The following is a 20,241-nucleotide window of genomic DNA, read 5'->3' as shown; positions in this document are numbered from 1 at the left end:
TTTTTCAAATCTTTTCTTTTGTGGTAAAGAACTTTCTTAGCCTTTTTTTATAGGATTTTTTTTTTCCGTGGCTTCTAATTTTTTCTTTCTTTTTCTTTGAATGATGAATGTGACCGAAAGAGAGAGAGAGAGAAGAGAGAAGAGAAAACTTTCAATGGAAGTGCAAATTAAATTGAATTGAATTTGGAGTTACGATTACTAAGAGAGTAATTAATTGAATTAAAATTTGAGTTCCGCAACCAAGGGGAGTAGGTAACCAAAGAGTGATACTTTTTTCTTTCTTCTTCTATTTCATATCAAGGAAGATGTTGGACCAAGAGATGTGATAACTTGGACTTTACATTAGTTTCTTGGGCCAATTAGTTTTACTATCTTTTCAAAATTCAGCCACTTGTTATGAAATGATTTTTGCATAAGACTTAGGCCCAGTTTGGGTAACCAACTTAATTAAGTTCTTTTTTATAAAATAACTTAAACAATAAATGACTCTGTTAAAAGTAACTTATAAATAAGTTATTTTGTGTTTAGATTTTTAACTCTAAAAGTGTTTATTTTATAGAAATGTGATGAAAAGTAGAAGTATTATGAGAGAAGTCATTTTTTTTAACTTCTCTATAAGCTCCTAAATAACTTATTAGAAAGTTGCAATTTGGTTTTGAAAATTGCACCAAACATTAATACTACTACTTTTCATAAGTCAAAAATTAAAAAAAGTTACTTCTAGAGTTTTCCAAACGGGCCCTTAATTAATTCAAAGATCAGATTGTGTTTAATTAGCTTTGACCCAATAGAAAATTAATTGAAAGTATTTTGAACACTTAATAATATTTTAAAAAATTTTTAATTTATATTTTAATAATATTTTAATATTTTAAAAAGTTTGACAGAAATCTTTATAATAAAACTTGAAATATTTAAAACAAAGTTATCATAATATTAATTCAATTTATTATGATACCTAATAATACAGAAAATTAAAAACAAAGTTATCATAATATAAATTAAATTTATTATGATACATAACAAATTAATAATACAGAAAATAATGAATTCTGATATAAAAGTAAAAATATAAAAGATACAAAGAATACTGGAATTCCATTGGTCCATTCAGGAGTGACACAGATCATAAATTTAAAAAGGCCATAACCGTTGATTAAGATATAATCTAACGTTCAGAATCCATCCACGTAGTTGATCCTCGTAGTCACCTGGCCCCTGCCAAACCTCAATAAATCCAAACCCGACATCAATCGCTTCCACCATCTTCATCATCATCACTCTCTTCACACCCAAAAAACTCATCCTTTCCGTAAACTTTCTTCATGGACAGCCCCGCCGGAAAAACCAAGAAAGGAGCCGCCGGTAGGAGAGGCGGTGGTCCCAAGAGGAAGCCAGTCTCAAGGTCCGTCAAAGCCGGTCTCCAATTCCCCGTCGGAAGAATCGGACGCTTCCTGAAGAAAGGCCGTTACTCTCAGCGCGTCGGAACCGGTGCTCCGGTTTACCTCGCCGCCGTTTTGGAATACCTAGCCGCGGAGGTATCTGTTGATGACAATAATGAGCTATAATTACTTCTTAGATCTTCGATTATTATTACTACATTGCGTATCAATTTTAGGGTTTGGAATTTAATTTGGGAAATTTAACATTATTGTAGGTGTTGGAGTTGGCTGGGAATGCTGCTAGAGACAACAAGAAGAATAGGATTATTCCAAGGCATGTGTTGTTAGCTGTGAGGAACGATGAGGAGCTTGGAAAATTGCTTGCTGGTGTTACCATTGCTCATGGTGGTGTCCTTCCTAACATAAACCCTGTTCTGTTGCCCAAGAAATCTCAAACTGCTACCAAGGAACCAAAGTCTCCATCTAAGGGCACTAAGTCTCCTAAGAAGGCTTGATCTTATAGTTGATGATGCTAAGTTGTTGTTATTAGTTTGTTTTGGAACTTTTATTTTTCATGTATATGTATGTTGTTAGATTTTTCTCTTAGATCAGTCCCTTGGAAAAGAATGTAATGCTTTTATGGTTTAAAGTTATCTCAATGATGTAGGGTTCCAAAACGAATTGAAAGCAGCTCGTTTCAATTCATTCTTGTAGCTTTAATACCAATGCATTTTGTCCATGTTTTTTTAGCCTAGTAACTTAGTCCCATTTTCTTCAAACATTTGACTAGACACTTGAAAATGATATTTTTCGAGACCGAAAAACCGTTGAAACAAATCAAACTAACATAAGGATAATGTTTGTTTTGGTTATTCCTGTGTCCCCATCAAGAAAAAGGTTAGATCTATGTTTTATAGATTGTTATACATTGATTTATGTATTTTGTTTCTGATTCTTGAAAGACTTAGATTAGACCTATATAAAACAGGAAAAGTAAACACAAAGTTTGCAACTTTATATAGGGCACATTCACATCCACCATATCTGCTATGAAAAGGTGTAGATGAACAAGGGTTCGAAGGATTTGTCCAAATATTATTATGGCCCTTGATTTTGTTTTTTGATTAAATTATAAAAGAAATAAATGCCAAAGTTGTATTCAATCTTAAATGTTTAATATGATGGTAAGACTTGCTTATCAAATATGATGGAAAAAATATATATATTTTTCACACAAACTTAAGAACAAAAAAATAGGATAGATATTTCAGCTGTGTAGATTTTAAGTTACCTGTATTCAACCTCGAATTGCGGTGTTTCTAATTTTTTTTAGGTTACAATATGTTCTTTGATTAAAATCAAAGTCAGAATTTACATACAATAGATAATACTTACAAGTTAGGCTAACCATTGTGTATTTTTGGTTTAGCTCTTATAAATTAGGATTTGAGTTCAACTTGATTTTATTAAGATTGAGTTTGTTTTAATGGAGTTTATGTTTAGATATTTTGATTTAAAAAGTAATTATAATTGATAAAATATTTGGATAACAATAACCAACTGGTGCCTCTGGTGTCTGGCTATGGATAAACAAATTATCAGATGCTGGAGATCTGGGAGGAAAAGACTATTGCTTGACTTACTTATCACTTTCAAAGTAATTTATTTGTTATCGTAATCTTGTTAATTTTAACAACATTAAATTATTATTATTTTTTTGTTAGAATCCATTTTCTTTTTAATTTTCAACAAAAAGTTATTCCACATGTAAAAAGAAAAAAAAATATTTTAATAGAAGGATTTTTTTTTTGTTAGAGCGAATTTGTTGTACCCCGATGAACTTCACTTAAATTTTTCAAAATTTCAATTTTTAAGTCATTATCATCGTCTCCAACAGTATAGATAGGAATACACACAAGTACACAAACAACAAGTATGGGTTCTTCAATATCGTTAGCACCAATGACAACTATTATCATCGTCTCAAAAAATACACAGTTACACAGAAATATGATTTTTTTTTTTCGTTATAAATTATTGAAAATATTTATTTTCACGGAACCCAGTTTTGATCTTTATTTATAGAAATGTACGTTTTTTTTTTCTGTAACTAGGGGAAGTTCGCCGTACCCCGGTGAACTCTATGCAAAGTTCGACGTATTATAAATTCGAAGTGGGACCATTGTCTCTTGTCCTTTTCTTTCCAAACTTTCTCCCAATTTTTATTCTATTAGAACTTTCTGTATTCTGGCGTTGAAGAGATTCATTATTCACAACATCAACAGTTTGAGGTTAGTAATTACTATGTTAGTTTGAGTAATTTTTCTCCGACTAGTTAGAGTTACCTATTATTTCTTAGCTAGTGGTTGCATGCTAATTATAATTAGAGTTACTGTTTACGTATTTCATGTTATTCGGTGGTTGTTGATTGTTTTTAACATGTGAATTAGTATAAGCTGTTAGTCTATTTCTTAGTTAGTTTAGTAAGAAAAATTGGTTTAAGTTGTTAGTCAAATCTTAATAAAATTAAGTTAGAATGTAGGGTTAAGTGAGTAATAGGTTAGGGTTGCTAAGGATTTTAGTGAAGGTGAGGTAGATAACTAGTATTTATCAAATACGTTTGTTTACAAATTTCGTTAATGTGAAACAAATGCTGATAAGTACATGTTATTTTGTTTAAATTGGTTGTGGTTAGATGGAGTAGTAGTTATTGGGATACGAGGGGACCCTTTACAGATTAGATCAGGCTGAGCACGTTGCTGGCAGACTTGATTGACTGGTATGATGATATCGTTGTCGTTTATCTTCCTTTAATTATGAAATAGTGAACTTGTGCTATTTAGAGTTGACGCTGTTTTTTTTTTTTTGTTTTGTTTTTAATTTTATCTTTCCGTTTGGTAGGCGCCTCGAATCTTGCGCACCAGGTGGAATTTGATGACGAGGCTACCGGAGGCGATTAGGCCATATCTCAGACGAGCTGGGTTTGAGTATGTGGCATACATGGTTGAGTTCGAGCATGACTGGCCACTTGCCTCGGCGTTATTAGAGAGGTGGAGACCTGAGTCCCACACCTTTCATCTAGCATTCGGGGAGATGACCATCACGCTGCAGGACGTGGCGTATCAGTTGAGACTCAAGATCGATGGTGATCCTGTGAGCGGGTGCATAGGTAGTTAGGAGCAGCACCATCAGAGACGGACCATTGAAGACTTTTGTCAGCAATTCCTGGGTGTTGTGCCTAGTGCGGATGACAGACAATCACAGATGAAATGGACTGTCAAGCTAACTTGGTTCCTTAACACTGTCTGCGAAGAGTTGGAGCTAGACGCCACTGAGGAGCGCCTCCTGAGGTGCACAAGAGGCTACATTATGTAGCTGATAGGGGGTATTCTATTCCCAGATGCATCTGACTCTCGGGTGCACATCAGGTGGCTCCCCCTTCTGGAGGACCTCGATGCTTGTGGTAGGTTGTCGTGGGGATCGACTGTATTGGCTTGGATGTACCACTAGATGTGCTGCGCCACGGAGCATGATGCACAACCTAGGTTGTTGCGTTAGCCATAGTCTTGGGCCTACCACCGTATTCCCCTACTACGTCCGGATGGATTTGATACCTGTCGGTTTCCGCTTGTTAAGAGGTATATTTTTTTTATTTTCTGCAATAGTCCTTTGTTTATTTACTATATTAAGTGCTTAATATAACTGAGTTGTGAGGTTACCTTTACCGTGGAATTGTAGGTGGGTTCAGTACCGAGCGGACAACGCCAGAAGCGAGGGGCGCCTTAGACATTACAGGCGTGTCCTGAACGGGATTGGCATACTCGCCGTAAGTCATAAGTATTTATGCATACCGAGTTTACTTTATGTTATGTGTTTTGCATATGAAAATTCAATAAAAACACCAATTTGCTTCTTGGAAACAAGATGAATGGACACCGTATGCAGACTCACAGCTGGAGGGTCTTGTTCCGCATGCGATTGCTGAGGCTGACCACACGGAGGCTGTTGTCTGCCCGCAGCTCTACTTTGCTATTGTAGAGTGGCATCAGCTGGACCGAGTGGTGCAGCAGTTCGGTGGCCTGCAGCACATCCCGACCAGGCCATTAGACATCCTGATATTTATTATTGGATCCGCTTTTACCATTGTGAAAATATGTTGCGCAATCACCGTCAAATCCAGTCGACGATGATCTTGCCCCATCGAAGTCAATATTGGTTGGTTCGATCCAAAAAACGATAGATCTTCTTTAACATCTCTAAACAATTGATTTCTTCTGTCAGATGGGTAAATATTGGTTAGTTCGATCTAAAAACGATAGAACCTTCCTCATCGTACACCATTTCTCCATCGTAATAAATGGATAACAATAGATTTCTTGCCATTGTAAAAAAATGTGATAATAAACAACCAAAATGATTGTCGAGAACAAAGTTCGGTGCTCAATTTCGTTGTGTTAGGGCCATTTATGGGGAAACTTCACATAGAGTTTGCTGGGGGTACGGCGAACTTTCCCTAGTTACAAAAAAAACGTTCATTCCTGTAAATAAAGATCAAAACTGGATTCCATGAAAATAAATATTTTTAATAATTTATAACAAAAAAAATTCCACAGGAATAAGTCATATTTAACAAGGATTTTTTTATTTACAAATTTAAAAAATCACTATTTCCCAAAAAAAAAAATACTACTTATTTCTGTGTACTCTTGTGTATTCCTATGTACTATGAAGACGCTGATAATGGTTGTCATGATTAACTTTTCAACTTTTTTTTTCTCACACAATCTGATATTTATGAATAAGTGTATTGAAGTTCGCCGGATATAAGGCGAACTTTATAAAAATATAGAAGTTCGTCGGGGATCAGGCAAACTCTATATATATATTATGAAGTTTGCTGGGCAGTAGAGGTGGCAAGTGGGGAAGCCTCCCCCGCCCCGCCTCGCCTAGTGAGACGATTCTAAAATTCCACTCTACCCGGCCTAATTGCGGGCTAGCGAGTTGGCAGGCTTATCTTTTTTTTTTTTCTACTTTTAACTATTAAATAATATATATAATTTCAGAATCATTTTAATAAATTTATAATTTCTAAAGGCATAAAAAATTATAATTTTTATATTCACAAACATTAAAGTCTTTGTAATTATAAATATCTAATAAACATAATTATAAACCAAGTTCTCATCCTAAACATAATGATAAATATTATCTTCAAAGCAAAATAAACATAATCTAAAACCCTCAATTTTCATCTTCATTCTCTTGTAATTTGGGTTGGGGGAAGTTGGGTTTTAAGCAGTGCGAATTAGGGGGCTTGTAATATTTGACGGTCCCAATTTTTCATCCCGACCCGCCTTTTTGACGGGTTTCGCGTGCCAAGTCGGCGGGTTTAGACCCGTTTGCCACCCCTACCAAGAAGTACGGCGAACATGTAAAAAAAAAAAATCATATTTAAAAAATTAAAATTGAAAAATCAAATTTAAAAAAATAATTATTTTTTATTTTATTTTAGAAAAAAAAATCCTTTTAATAGAACAAACAAAAGAAGTTACATCAAGAAATCAACATATCCAAGCCAACAACTCAGGAGACAACAGTTCGATTCCGTACCGTCACTCAATCAAGGAACGGAGACGTACAATGGAGTATGTGGAAGCGGGGGGTATTGCTAACAACTTCTCCGTGGTGGCGGAGTAGATAGGGATACGATCAGAAATTGCGGTTTAAAGGCTCGAGAATGGGTATGCGACGCTATGGTTGTTAAAGCCAACGTTTTTGCGTCCTATGAATGAAGACGGACTGACATGGCAACCATGGAGATCAGTTCAGAAGATGCTACGAAAAAAAACTGGACAACGTTGCTGTTTTGGAGGGTACGACAACATTGAAGAGTAAGCTTTGTAACTCGAGACAGCAGCGACATTGTCAAGTCAAATGGCCAGACGCTGCACCAGCAGCAAACGGCGGAACCTCAGGCTCCCTAAGATCCATTAGCCACCATTATATTATATAATATATTATCTTAAATATTATATACATATTATAATAAATTACACATAATATTAAATACTTGTTTTGGTGCTATTAAATTAATAAAAATTTTTTATTTGTTAGCATGTTTAGTAAATTTTTAGTAGTAAAAGTAGTAAAAAAATAAAAAAGGATAAAGTATTAAATTGATCTCCTGCGTTTGGGTTTAGGCCTAATTTGGCTAATTAATTTAAATAAGCTCTTTTGAAAAAAGAGTTTAACGTATAGGAACTTTTTTTAATAGCAGCTTATAAATAAGTTATTTTGTGTTTGGATTTTCAGTTATGAAAGTACTTATTTTAAAGTTGTAGCATTTGGATAAATAACTCAAGAATTTGTTATAACTAACTATAAAAATAATAGTAAATTATATAAAAATAAAATCACATGTGAAAAAAATAAAATTAAAACTGAGATTTCATATCACACACAATGTTAAATATAAATTTAATAATAAAAATAGAATGATAAAATGATAAAAAAATAACTGGAAGAAATATATGAAATAGGTAATTCAGATGAAACATTATTTTAAAATAGTAATGGAAGGACAATATTTTCAACAGATGCATCATTACGTAAAAATGGTGGTGGAGGGTCAATACTTTCTGCAGCAGATAGAATATTGCGTAAAAATAATGGTGGAAGGTGAGTGCTTCTAACAGATGGAACCTTATATAAAAATGGTGGTGGATGGCTAATATTTTCATAGAGCCAAAAATGAAAGTAAATTTTTTTGTTTTAAAGCCAATTTGTTTATGGTGTGTTTGTTTGGAGTGAAAATGGGAGGAAGGAAAAGGAAGGGAAAGAAATTGAAAGGAAAATAGTTATTTTCCTTTGTTTGGTTGAGGGGAGAAATGGAAGAGGAAAGAAAATGGGATAGAAAAATATTGGTGGGACCCACCAATTTTCTTTCCCTCCAACAATGGAGAGAAAATTAACTCTCTCTCTCTCTACTTCCAATATTACCCTTTTACTTTTTTTAATATATTTTATAACATAAGGGTAAAATTGTCTTTTTATACTATTTCTTTCCTTCTTATTTTCCTTTCATCCAAACACATCTAAAGAAAATAAAAATCCACTCAATTTCTTTCCTTTCCTTTCTTTCCTTTCTATTTCTTTCCTCTCTATTTCTTTCCTTCCAACCAAACATAACCTTAGAGAAATGATAGAATGACTTATCGAGAAGAAGAGAAGAAGAAGTCATATATTTCTACTTCTTCAAAAGTTGTGAATTAAATTTTCGAAAAATTAAAAGTTTTTTTTTAAATGATGCCAAACACACATATTGTGACTTTTCATAATTCAAAAGTCAGAAAAAGTAGCTTCGACTGTTTCCCAAACGGGCTCTTAATCTTGTTTTGATCCTTAAGGTTTTAAGTGTCCTATTTAAATCCAAAAAAGTTTCATTTAGCTTTAATATAATCCCACCCTCAGTTCAAAGTTAAATAATTAACAGAATATCCTACGTGACAGCAGTACAAGAACGAGGTTGATAATTTAAAGAACAAATTTCGTACCTCGGTAGCTTGTACTTACTCTCTAAATTATCGACCTTGTTCTGTCTCCTAAGACATTTCGTTAATTATTTAATTTTGGCCTCAGGATAGCACTCTATTGAAGCTAAATAAATCTTTTGTTGGATTCAAATAGGACACTTTAAACCTTAAGGATCAAACAGGATTACGTCCAAACATAGGTGATCAATTTAGTACTTTACTCAATAAAAAAAATATCTTTTTTGAGAAACTACAATTTACATTTTTTTTAAAGAATTTTTTCTTAAAAAAATATTTTTCACATAATAAATAAATAAAAAGAAATTATATTATTATACTCAAATATAATTAATAAATAAAAAAAATTTTTATGCAATATTTAAACATAAAATTAGTTTTATTTTTTTTATAAGATCTGGTAAACTAGAATAATTATATATGTACATAATTGATAATGTTTAATAATTATAAACTATAATAATAAAAAGCAAACTGACAAACAAATTTATAAAACTAAACAAAAATAACAATAAGGTGCATAAAATACAAAAATACATTACAAAATATAAATATGACTCTAAGAAAGAGATAAGCCACAAGGAAGATGAAATAAAATAAAGATGAAAGATGAAAAAGGTAAAAAAAAAAATAGTTGTAAAATAAAATGAACATGATGGTACATGTAGAAAAGATGAGAAAAATGAAGAATAGTTGAGAGAATAAATTTTACAGTCAATTTTTAATAGTAAGAACTGAAAGCAAAAGTTACAATACTGCTTCAAGTAATATGATATTTAAAAAAATTATCTAAACAAATTTGATCCAACGTTTAGGACTTTTTAAATACCTTTATGCTTTCGAATAATAAACCAAATTTATGTTTTAAAGATTGTGTTAGACTGTTAGCTCTAACAAATTTGAATTGAAAATCATAGATTGTTACATTGATTTATGAATTTTGTTTCTAATTTCTGAAAGACTTAGATTAGACCTCTATAAAACAGGAAAAGTAAACACAAAGTTTGCAACTTTATCGCTTAAAAAAAATGAGAAAAAACAAAAGCAGCGTGAGCTTGCCGGATATCTATATCTAGCGTTGGATCTTTACTTTATTGCACATTTATCAAATAGAGAAGAGAACTGGTGCCTAGATTAAGCTATAAATTAAATTAAAACATCACAAGCATAAACATAATTTCAAATGAGCTTTGAATCTGAGGCCTGGGACCAAAAAAATAAAAAGATCTGAGGCCAATCACATTAACAGGCTAAATGCTACGTAAATAACCACAAAAAAAAAAAAAATATATATATATATATATATAAACTCTAAAAGAACGGTAACATTTTTACATTAACAAATATTTCTGAATGAATAAGAGTTTAGCACCAAAATATACCTAGTGAATAAATGTGCAAAACCACAAAAAATATGGTTAAGATTCTTTATAGCTTTTTTCTCTTGATTACACAGGTTATCATTCATTTGAACTTAGAGCAACAGGAGAAGTGTTTTAAGAGTAACACGAGTTTGATATGAACCAATAAACATGATGAATGGACGAGTAAATAAAATAGGATCAAATTGACCACAATCCTATTTCATATCATAAGTGACTTTCTGTCAAGCAGCTATATTACAGCGAATAAAAGGTGCTTTCCCTCAAAATTCAGTTCTTCCACGGCTTTGATGTTTCCCGCCATCAAGTTTTCATAAAAAAATAATTAATATTATATTATTTCAGTACATACTGAATTACTCTCTAATCCCTAGATTCACCAGAGAGAAGAGTGAAGTTGGTACTTAAAATTAATTGCAAAAAAAAAAAAAAAAAAAAAAAAAAAAAAAAAAACAATTGTAAATTTGTAATTGCATCCAAAAATCTAGTCCAACAATATCATTTGCGCTTTATGACATCTTTACTAAATAGAAAATTACATAATAGAAATATATCATAAGCCAATTTGCATTAACATTCAAATTCTAATCTTTGCTACATGAAAAAGAGCTATTTCGAATAATCCATTCACCATAAATTCCAAATGAGGATACCATGACAAGCATCACATATTCCTGCCAGCCTAAAAAAGACTAAAGGTACCTAACAACAGATATACATTAAAATCAAAGAGAAACCAAAAGTAACCTAACACCAAAATATCATAATCAATTAAGCTTTCTTAGGAGACTTTGTGCCCTTAGATGGAGACTTCGGTTCCTTAGCAGCAGCAGCTTGACTCTTCTTAGGCAAAAGCACAGGGTTAATGTTAGGAAGAACACCACCATGAGCAATGGTAACACCAGCAAGCAGTTTTCCAAGCTCTTCATCGTTCCTCACAGCTAACAGGACATGCCTTGGAATAATCCTGTTCTTCTTGTTATCCCTAGCAGCATTCCCAGCCAATTCCAAAACCTACACGAACAAAAGAGAAGAACAATCAACAACCAGATTTAATGTAAGATTTCGCAAATCTAGCCTCAGCAATCAGTCGACACTGAGATCTAACTGTTAACCCTAAAATTAAATCTTAGTTCCAAAATTGAAATATAATAATTGAAGATCTACTAAGAACTCGTAATTGTGATTATACCTCAGCAACTAGGTATTCCAAAACGGCGGCAAGGTAAACCGGAGCGCCGCTTCCCAAACGCTGAGCATAACGGCCTTTCTTCAAGTAGCGTCCGATCCTTCCGACGGGGAATTGGAGACCGGCTTTGGCGGACCTTGACACTGACTTCTTCTTGGGACCACCGCCTCTCCTTCCGGCAGCTCCTTTCTTCCCTTTTACAGCGGGGCTGTCCATCAGAACCTTAATTAACTTTTTTTTTTCTTTCCTTTTCTTTTTCCGGTGATGGAAGAGGTGTGATTGCGGTGGCGGAGGGAGTGGAGTCTTGGCTTTTATTGAGCTTGGGACAGTGTGAGAGGAGTCTCGTGGGTGTGTAAGTGAGTGGGTTTGGGGCGTTTGATTGGATATTATCAACGGCTGTGATATGTTCCAAATGGATATCCGTGTGACTTGTATATGGACCAATGAGATTTCTGAATTATTTGCACAAAGCATTGTTGCCTTTTTTTTTTTTGCTTTTTGCTTAGATTCTCATCTGCTGAGTAACAATGCGCTGGTGGATTAGAGAACAAAGACACGAGGGAACAAATAAGGAAAAATAACTAATGCATAATTAAAGAGTTGAAATTTTTAGTAAATTTGAAATTAATTTTAAGATTTTGCTGACTTATGCCCTAAGGATAAAAATTAAACATATTATAAAAAAATATTTTATAAAAATTATTAAAAATATATTTAAAAAATTTTATTATTATATTTTTAAAATGTGCTTTTAGTTACATCCTTAATATTTGAAAAATAACAAATTAGTTCCTATTTTTTGTTAGATACTTAGATTTTTTCATAGCTCTCTCCATTTAGACTCGACATAAAAAGTTGACGTATAATGATGAGGTAGTGACTTAGCATAAATGCATCATATAAATTGATTAGGACTATTTAGACCCTGTCTAATTAGCAAAGCAACGTCGTTCTCAGTCAAACAGAAATGCGCATTTTAAAGAGTGTCTCATTCTCCCTCTTCTCGAATCCTAACACAAGCAGCAACTGAGTGTAATTCATATGGTTGTATGAGTTGATTTCTTGTCGTTTTGGGCATGAGAAAGATAGTAATATTGAAAGAAGAATGACAATGCTAGAGAACATATTGGATCAATTAAAACACAAGATTGATTTGGAAATCGAAAAAAAATCAAAGAAATAGAATAATTAGCTCATAGTCTCTCTTATGCTAGCCATATTAATTGCATTAGAGCACTGAAATATGTTGTAATATAGGCTATAGATTGTATTTTATTGCAACCTGTCATGTTTGGTTAGGGTTAATATATGAAACGTTGTTCCCTGTAATTGTATTTTCTATGTGAATAAATTGTGATTTTGTTGCATTATTGATAATATAATTTTGTATGAGAGTTATGGAACTATAAAATCCTGGACAATTTAAAATATATCTCTCTCCGTCTTTTTGTCACACATCTCGTTAATCTCTTTATTCTCTTTAAGAACATGCAATTTAGACTCTAAATTAGAGACTGTACCATCATACCAATAAATCTCTTTGTAACTTGCATACTCTAAACCTTAAACATTTTCACCAAATCTGTGAAATTAATATAATCTATGTTTAATGAAAAAATGTCTCAATTTGTCCATCAAAGTAGTACAATACTCCATAAAAATCCCTTTCGAACCAATCCCCAAGGAGAAAAACAAAGACAATTTCAAATGGCATCTGCTAGAAGAATAATGTGCAGCGAATAGGATCAAATAACTTCTTTAATCATCTTTCAATCATTACTAAACTATTTTTACTTGATCAAACAATTACTAAGGTATTAAAACAAGATTAATATATATGACAACCAACTCAGAAAACTGCTAAAAAGTAACACGATACTAACCTTAGTTGCGCCATCAGTAGTTTCGTCAAAACGTTCTCACTACCTCCTTACTAGAAATTTTCGTCAACTTGCCTTAAAGGAAAATATTTCACTTTTTTAGAGTTAAGGTGTAATTTAGTGTGTCAAGTGATGGTGATTTGGGGCTATTGAAGATAGATATAAGGGGAGAGGGGGAGACTCTTCAAAATGCGTGTTTTTCCTTGGTTGAGAACGACGTCGTTTTGCTGATTGGGCAGGGACTAAGTGGTCCTAACCAATTTATATGATGTGTTCCAATTGAGTTACCACCTCACTATTATATGTCAGTTTTTTCCGTCGAGTCTAAATAGAGAGAGCCACAGAAAGATCTAAGTGTCTAACAGAAAAAATGGACACGGATCGATTTATCATTTTTCAAATATTAGAGGGCGACTTGTCTATTTTAAAAAATGATAAGAGCCAAAAAGAGTATTTACTCTAAAAAAAATATTTTATAATTTTTTTTTTTTAATTTTCAATACATTGAATATATAAAAAATATTTAAAAAAATTATTATTATATTTTTAAAATGTGCTTTTAGGGCACAATTTAGTTAAATATTTAATTTTAATATATTATAACAAAATTGATAAGCAAACTTTTTATCTATATTTTTCACTCTCTTTTGATTAGGAATTTTCTAAAATAATTAAGAATGTACAAATTATGGATTTGGTGGGACTAAATCACCAAAGAGCACTGCAAACTTTAAATTAGATTGTCAATGTTTTTTTTTCCATTAGAGCTTAGAGGGCCCCTAGGCCCTAAAAAAAATATTTTGGGGCATACAAGGGTTTCTTAATTCCCTTGCCATTCGAATATGGCAATATCACACTTGGGCTTAGGTTCCTCCATATTACCTTAAAAAAAAAAGAAATGAAATATCACACTTGGATCTGAACTCTTTAAAGTAGCGATTGTTTCGAGGTACTGAGACAGAGACTGAGAGACGGAGATTTAATATCATGTTTGTTGGTTCAAAGACTGATATTAAAATTTCTGTCTCTGTCTCCAAAATTTCAGTATTTCAGTACCTCTAAAAAGTAGGGACACAGAAGACTGAAATTTTTAAAGACGAAGACTGAAACTTTAACAACATTTTATACCTAAAATATCCTCATTTCAATTAATTAATTTCAATTTTATCCTTTGTACAAATTAAATTAAATCTTCATTCTTATTTCAATTTATGTCTCCTACTTTGCACCAAGCAGAATACTGAGATTTATTTCAGTCTCTGTCTCTAAGTCTCTTTTTCTCAGTATCAATCTTTCAATCTCTGTCTCTCTACCAAACGCTACCTCAATAGACATGTCTTTACTCTTTAGAGATATAGGTTTAGTTTATGTTTCATTGATTATCTACTTTGAATGTTTTGAGCATGTACCGGCCTTACATGCTTAATTAATAGATGTTTCTCTGTGTGCGTTGTTTTGACTTAGCTGGTCATTGAATATATATGAACCCATTGGTGCGAGTGTGTAGTGTAGCTGTGTTGTGAGCAGCATAAGAATACTTAAAAAATTACTCTAGCACTCACGTTAGTATCAATTCAAGAGGTTGTGAATTGTATTGGGATTTTGATTGTACATTAGGGAGCAAGGTCTATATATTCTACTATTCTAGAGTTTTGTATTATGGGATCTATGGTGAGAGGTGTAACAATAACAGTAAAAATGTTGTGCTTATTTTCAAACTTATTTTCGTTGATTTGTGATTCATTTTTTATTAAAAAATACGTAAATTCTTTATAGATAAATCTTAATTATTATTGTAATTAGCACTGTCGTCAGCATCTTCAACTGATACTAATTCATGATGACTTGATTATTAAGTAGGTCAAACTAGATAAATTCAGCATTTAACCAACATATAAGTCTGAAAGAAAAAAAGTGTAGCAATAACAAGATGTTAAGAAATATTTCGGACAACTACATATTTCAAATAATGACACTACATTATTAATTTAAGCTTTTTCTTCTTTTGATATGATTATCCATATTTTATCGTTATTTGTTTTAGTTGTGGTCTTGTAGATGCATAATGTCTCTCATTTCTAATCTTGTACAGAAAATATTTGATTTAATACAGACTTGAGTTGATTCATTTATATCATAAAGAATTGGGGATAATAGTCAAATTCGTCTGTGAAAGATTACACATTCTTTAAATTAGTCCTCAACAGATTTTTTTAGTCGTATTAATCCTTGAAAGATAAAAACAAGTCAAATTGGTCCTTCCATTAGTTAGATGATGACGTGTCACATTAAATACCACATGGCATGATGCCGTGGTAGTTAACGCCACATGTCACAAGATGATTGGTTGACGTGTCAGGTCAGTGACACAGTTAGTACACCACGTGTCACTTGACATGTAAAAAAGTTATTTATAATCAAAATAGTCCCTAAAACTAAAAGTTCAGACGTAAGTCATTTTCATCCCTAAAATTTTAAAAATCAATCAAATTAGTCCTTATATAATTTTTTTTATTTTTTTAATAATATTAAATTTAAAATATTTTTTTATAGTACTAATTTAAATATTATTTTTTAGACCTTAATAAACAAAATTCTCTTTACATAAAATAATAAAGATAATTAAATTATTATAAAGTTATTTTGTCATTTGTATTTTAAAATTTTATATTTTTAAATTATAATTTTTTATAGTGAAATTTTTTATTTAAACGAGTTTATCAAATTATTGTTGATTATATATTTAAAAATTAAATAGTTTAAATCTCAGTAAATAATATAGTAGTTATTTTAAAATTTAAATCTTTTAAATCTTTTAAAATTATAATTTTTATTATTGTGTAATTTATATGGTAAAACTCAATAATTGAAAAATCAATTTGTGGGATCACTTGTTGAATCTTAATATTTTTATATAATTTTTTTTAAATAACTACTATATTTTTTAGTAAGATATAAAAGATTAAAATATTTAAAAGAACTACTATATTTAGTGAAATCCAAAATATTAAAACTTTTAGTATAAAATATTTAAAAGAACTACTATATTAAAACTTTTAAAATTATAATTTTTAAAATTTTAGAAATGAAAAATGACTTATGTCTGAACTTTCAGGGACTATTTTGCTTATAAATAATTTTTTTGCATGTCAAGTGATACGTGACGAACTAACTATCGTTGACCTGACACTCAATCAATCATCTTGTGACACATGACATTAACCTACTACGTCATCATCTAACTAATGGAATGAACAATTTCACTTACGTTTTATCTTTCAATGACTAATATAGCTAAAAAAATCTTTTAAGAACTAATTTGAAGAATAAGTGATCTTTCAGTGACGAATTTGACTATTAACCCTAAAGAATTGTATAATCAAATTTTAGTTGATTGCTCAATGTTGATATTAGTTTTTAGTTTAAAGAATTAGTTGGTTATAAATATATTCTTTTGGTTTTATGATAAAATTTAAAATTTTCAATTTCAATATGTATTGTTAGTTTATTCTATTAGGTATTCGGTATGTCAAAACAATTAAACGCTTAACATGGCATGACAATCTAAAATCATAAGAAAAATTGTATAGAGACAAGATTTGTTTAAGCTTTTATATTTTTTTTCAATATAATTCACCTTTAGTTGACTTAATATTGTATTTCTTTCATGTATAAATCAATAAAAAGTTAATCACCTTCGTTAACAAATGACAAGGAATAGGCCATCTGCAAACCAAAAAAATTATATTTATTCTCTTTGCTTTCGAACGGGTACATCAACTCACTCTTAAATTTATTCACTTATTGTCTTTGAAATAAAGAAAAATTTCCGGCACCAAAAGATGAAAATACTGACATATGTATCCATACTAGATCGAAACTAAACTTATACCCACACAAGATGTCTGCCGTGTGACAAGAGTACCTTACGTGGCACTCCAACCTTCCAAAGACAGGATACTTTTGTTACACAAAAAGCATTTTTCGTGGGTACAAGTTTAGTTTTGATTTAGTGTGGGTACATATGTCAGCGTTTTTATCTTTTATGTATACAAATGATCATTTATTCTAGAAAAATATATCACACTTCACTCACCAATTCTTTTTCTGAAATTACACACAACACAATCATTTTCAAAATTGGTTCAAGAGTTAAAGACTTAAAGTATGTAGTACTAGAATATAGTAGTTCATAAGTTCAATACAACTTTTCTCTTTATTAAAGCGCTTAATACTTATTAGAACTAGTTTGGTGGATTCGGTGATAGAGCAATAATGTGATGTTAGGACTTAGGAGAGGGAACATGCGAATGATACTAAAGGCAATTCACCACATTTGACGGCTACTTTGTTATGCACTTGTTAAGACTCATGCACCTGTGGCATAATCCTACCTAAACTTTAGAACTATTTTTTACATTAAAATATATAGGGTTCACATTCATTCCTGTGTGTGATTATTATTTATTGCCTAAAAGGAACTTCAAATTACTCAACTTTGCATAATTTAAACCAAACACTAAAACCAAGGTCAAAATTCTTGTGATAATGTAACAATAGAGCATAACAAAAGCAGTAGTTTTAGGAGGATAGGGAACAAAGTGACGGAGCAACCAGATTCCTTAGCATCAAATGAGGAGAAAGAAAGAAAAAAGTAAATCCAATAACGAAGATTAAAAGGTTCCATGGTGACTTTAAAGGTGAATTACTCAGTTACGAGGAAATAGAGCAAAAGCTTGTTTAGGCATTGCTAATTAATGCAATACAATTATACAAAGCAACGAATCCGAAAACCAGGCAAGATGCAAACAATAATCGATTCTATTGCATAAATCCTACTGTTTTTGTCCCTTTTTTTTCCCAGCAAACTACACAAAAAGGATCAAGCAGATCCCAGAACTTCACTTACAAGTTTCTTTTTTCTTCCACAAAATAAAAGCACTAATTAAGCAACTAAAGACATATAATTCTAATGGTAAAATAATTAGGCCAGACGAAACCACTAGAGGACATCGCTTAAGAACTGGTAAACTTGGTAACCGCCTTGGTACCCTCGGAAACAGCGTGCTTTGCCAACTCTCCGGGCAGGACTAGCCTGACTGCGGTTTGGATCTCCCTGGAGGTTATGGTTGGCTTCTTGTTGTAGCGGGCAAGTCTAGAAGATTCTTGAGCGAGCTTCTCAAAGATATCGTTGATGAAGCTGTTCATGATTCCCATGGCCTTGCTTGAGATACCGATGTCAGGGTGGACTTGCTTCAGGACCTTGAAGATGTAGATCTTGTAGGTCTCAACGCTCTTCTTGTTCCTCTTCTTCTTCTTGTCTCCGGCGGCAGCGGCGCCTTCCTTTGGAAGCTTCTTTCCTGCCTTCGGCTTCTTCTCTGCCGGTGGAGCCTTCTCAGCAACGGCGGATTTCTTCTCCTCCGCGGGCTTCTTCTCAGCTGGCTTCTTCTCTGCCTTAGGTGCCATCACGAAGCGAGGATTTTGAGATTCTGAGAGGAGTTAGGTATTTGGATTGGGAAAATTGGGATTCTGAAGAGAATGAATTGAGTCGAGTTGAGAATGAGAAAAATTGTGATTGCAGTTGATTGATATAGAAAAGGATTTCGCGCTATCATTCGTTAGCGGGGGTTCACGCGGATCGCTGACGTGGCAAGTGTCGATTCGTGGAGTAGCTTTCCAAAGACGACGAGATTTTTCATGACGTGTAACGCATACGGATCGGTGAGTTGGCAGTGTAAAGACCGTTGAGATTCATTTTTGGAACTTCGAGATTAGACGGTTAAGATGCACTTCACTTTTCTCTCCCTTATTAGAATTGGAAGCTCTCTGGTGGGATCCCATCAAATATAAAATTCAAATTTTAATTGCTTTTACAGTTTCGGTTGCGCGCCGAAATGTGCAACACATTTCATTTTATTCGCGGTTCGTGTTTATCAATCTAATTAGCTTCGCGGGTGTTTTATGAGCTTGGAAATATAGTTGATTTTTTGTTTGGTAATGATCAAGTAAAACTTTGAATACCTTATTATTTTTAAAATATTATATTTATTTAAATTTTTTTAAGTAATTAGAAAAATATTTAGAACTATGTATCTATTCTAGACAAATGAGAACATAACAGACGAGCAATTAAATATAAACCAATGTTACAAGATAACGTCGAGATCGTCATAACGGCTACATCACCAAAGTCTATAACCGTCGAATCCCAACAATAATGACACGACGTAAAGGCATTAGATGCTGGAAAAATAGTAGCTCCACGGGACAGAAATAAAAAGAAAAGGCAATCAACATGTAAAAACACGAAGCTCCATACCACCTAATACATTATCACTGACTTTAGCATCGAAGTGTCTTGTAGGTTACCCACTCGGCCTGGTTTTGTGCACACCAAAGTCAGGATCTCCGACCTTCACCCTTTCAGTTCATAAACTCGCCACCAGTACGAACATTTGGCGCCGTTTGTGGGTATCCTACTTCGCTAAGAATCATGGCCAAACATCGAATTCATTCTACAATCAATTTAGAGACTCCGTTGAAGGACCAAACCAGGAGAGTGGACATGAAACTGATGCGACTCCGAATCGCTAGGAAGCTCATCCTAGTTATGAGAATTAGGGAGCCCCAAACTTGGAGCTCTTCCACGCGGAAGCTCGTCATTTCGCTGGTTTAGGGGACGACTACCATCACGCCATGCAGGAGATGCGACATCGGGTACAAGAATTGGAGAGCCATCGTTTGGAACTTGAACGGCGATTGGCTGAATGCTCTTTGTCTAGGTAATCCCGTTCCCGAAGTCACCCGCCCAGAGAACATGGAGAGTGTAACCACGGGAACCCTGAAGCAGGCCATGAC

At 32.7% G+C, this 20,241-nt stretch overlaps 3 protein-coding genes across 3 annotated transcripts; 1 reads left to right on the top strand and 2 right to left on the bottom strand.

The window, feature by feature from the left end:
- The first annotated feature begins 1,177 nt into the window (after nt 1–1,177).
- LOC112736613 (histone H2A) lies at nt 1,178–2,121 on the top strand. Its single transcript, XM_025786136.2, has 2 exons — nt 1,178–1,538; nt 1,658–2,121. Exons 1-2 carry the CDS (start codon nt 1,326–1,328, stop codon nt 1,895–1,897), a joined length of 453 nt encoding a protein of 150 aa, XP_025641921.1. The 5' UTR covers nt 1,178–1,325; the 3' UTR covers nt 1,898–2,121.
- An 8,744-nt stretch (nt 2,122–10,865) lies between these two features.
- LOC112736612 (histone H2A) lies at nt 10,866–12,060 on the bottom strand. Its single transcript, XM_025786135.3, has 2 exons — nt 11,507–12,060; nt 10,866–11,328 (listed from the first exon to the last, which is right to left on the bottom strand). Exons 1-2 carry the CDS (start codon nt 11,975–11,977, stop codon nt 11,086–11,088), a joined length of 714 nt encoding a protein of 237 aa, XP_025641920.2. The 5' UTR covers nt 11,978–12,060; the 3' UTR covers nt 10,866–11,085.
- Nucleotides 12,061–18,186: 6,126 nt separating this feature from the next.
- On the bottom strand, nt 18,187–19,081 carry LOC112736608 (probable histone H2B.1). The gene has a single exon (XM_025786131.3). The coding sequence runs from the start codon at nt 18,847–18,849 to the stop codon at nt 18,400–18,402; it is 450 nt and encodes a 149-aa protein (XP_025641916.1). The 5' UTR covers nt 18,850–19,081; the 3' UTR covers nt 18,187–18,399.
- Between the last annotated feature and the right edge of the window lie 1,160 nt (nt 19,082–20,241).

The sequence above is a fragment of the Arachis hypogaea genome, chromosome 13 (assembly GCF_003086295.3).
Source record: "Arachis hypogaea cultivar Tifrunner chromosome 13, arahy.Tifrunner.gnm2.J5K5, whole genome shotgun sequence".
NCBI classification, from domain to species: domain Eukaryota; kingdom Viridiplantae; phylum Streptophyta; class Magnoliopsida; order Fabales; family Fabaceae; genus Arachis; species Arachis hypogaea.
The sequence above is the reverse complement of the archived record's forward strand: the minus strand, read 5'-3'. Positions and strand labels throughout refer to the sequence as shown.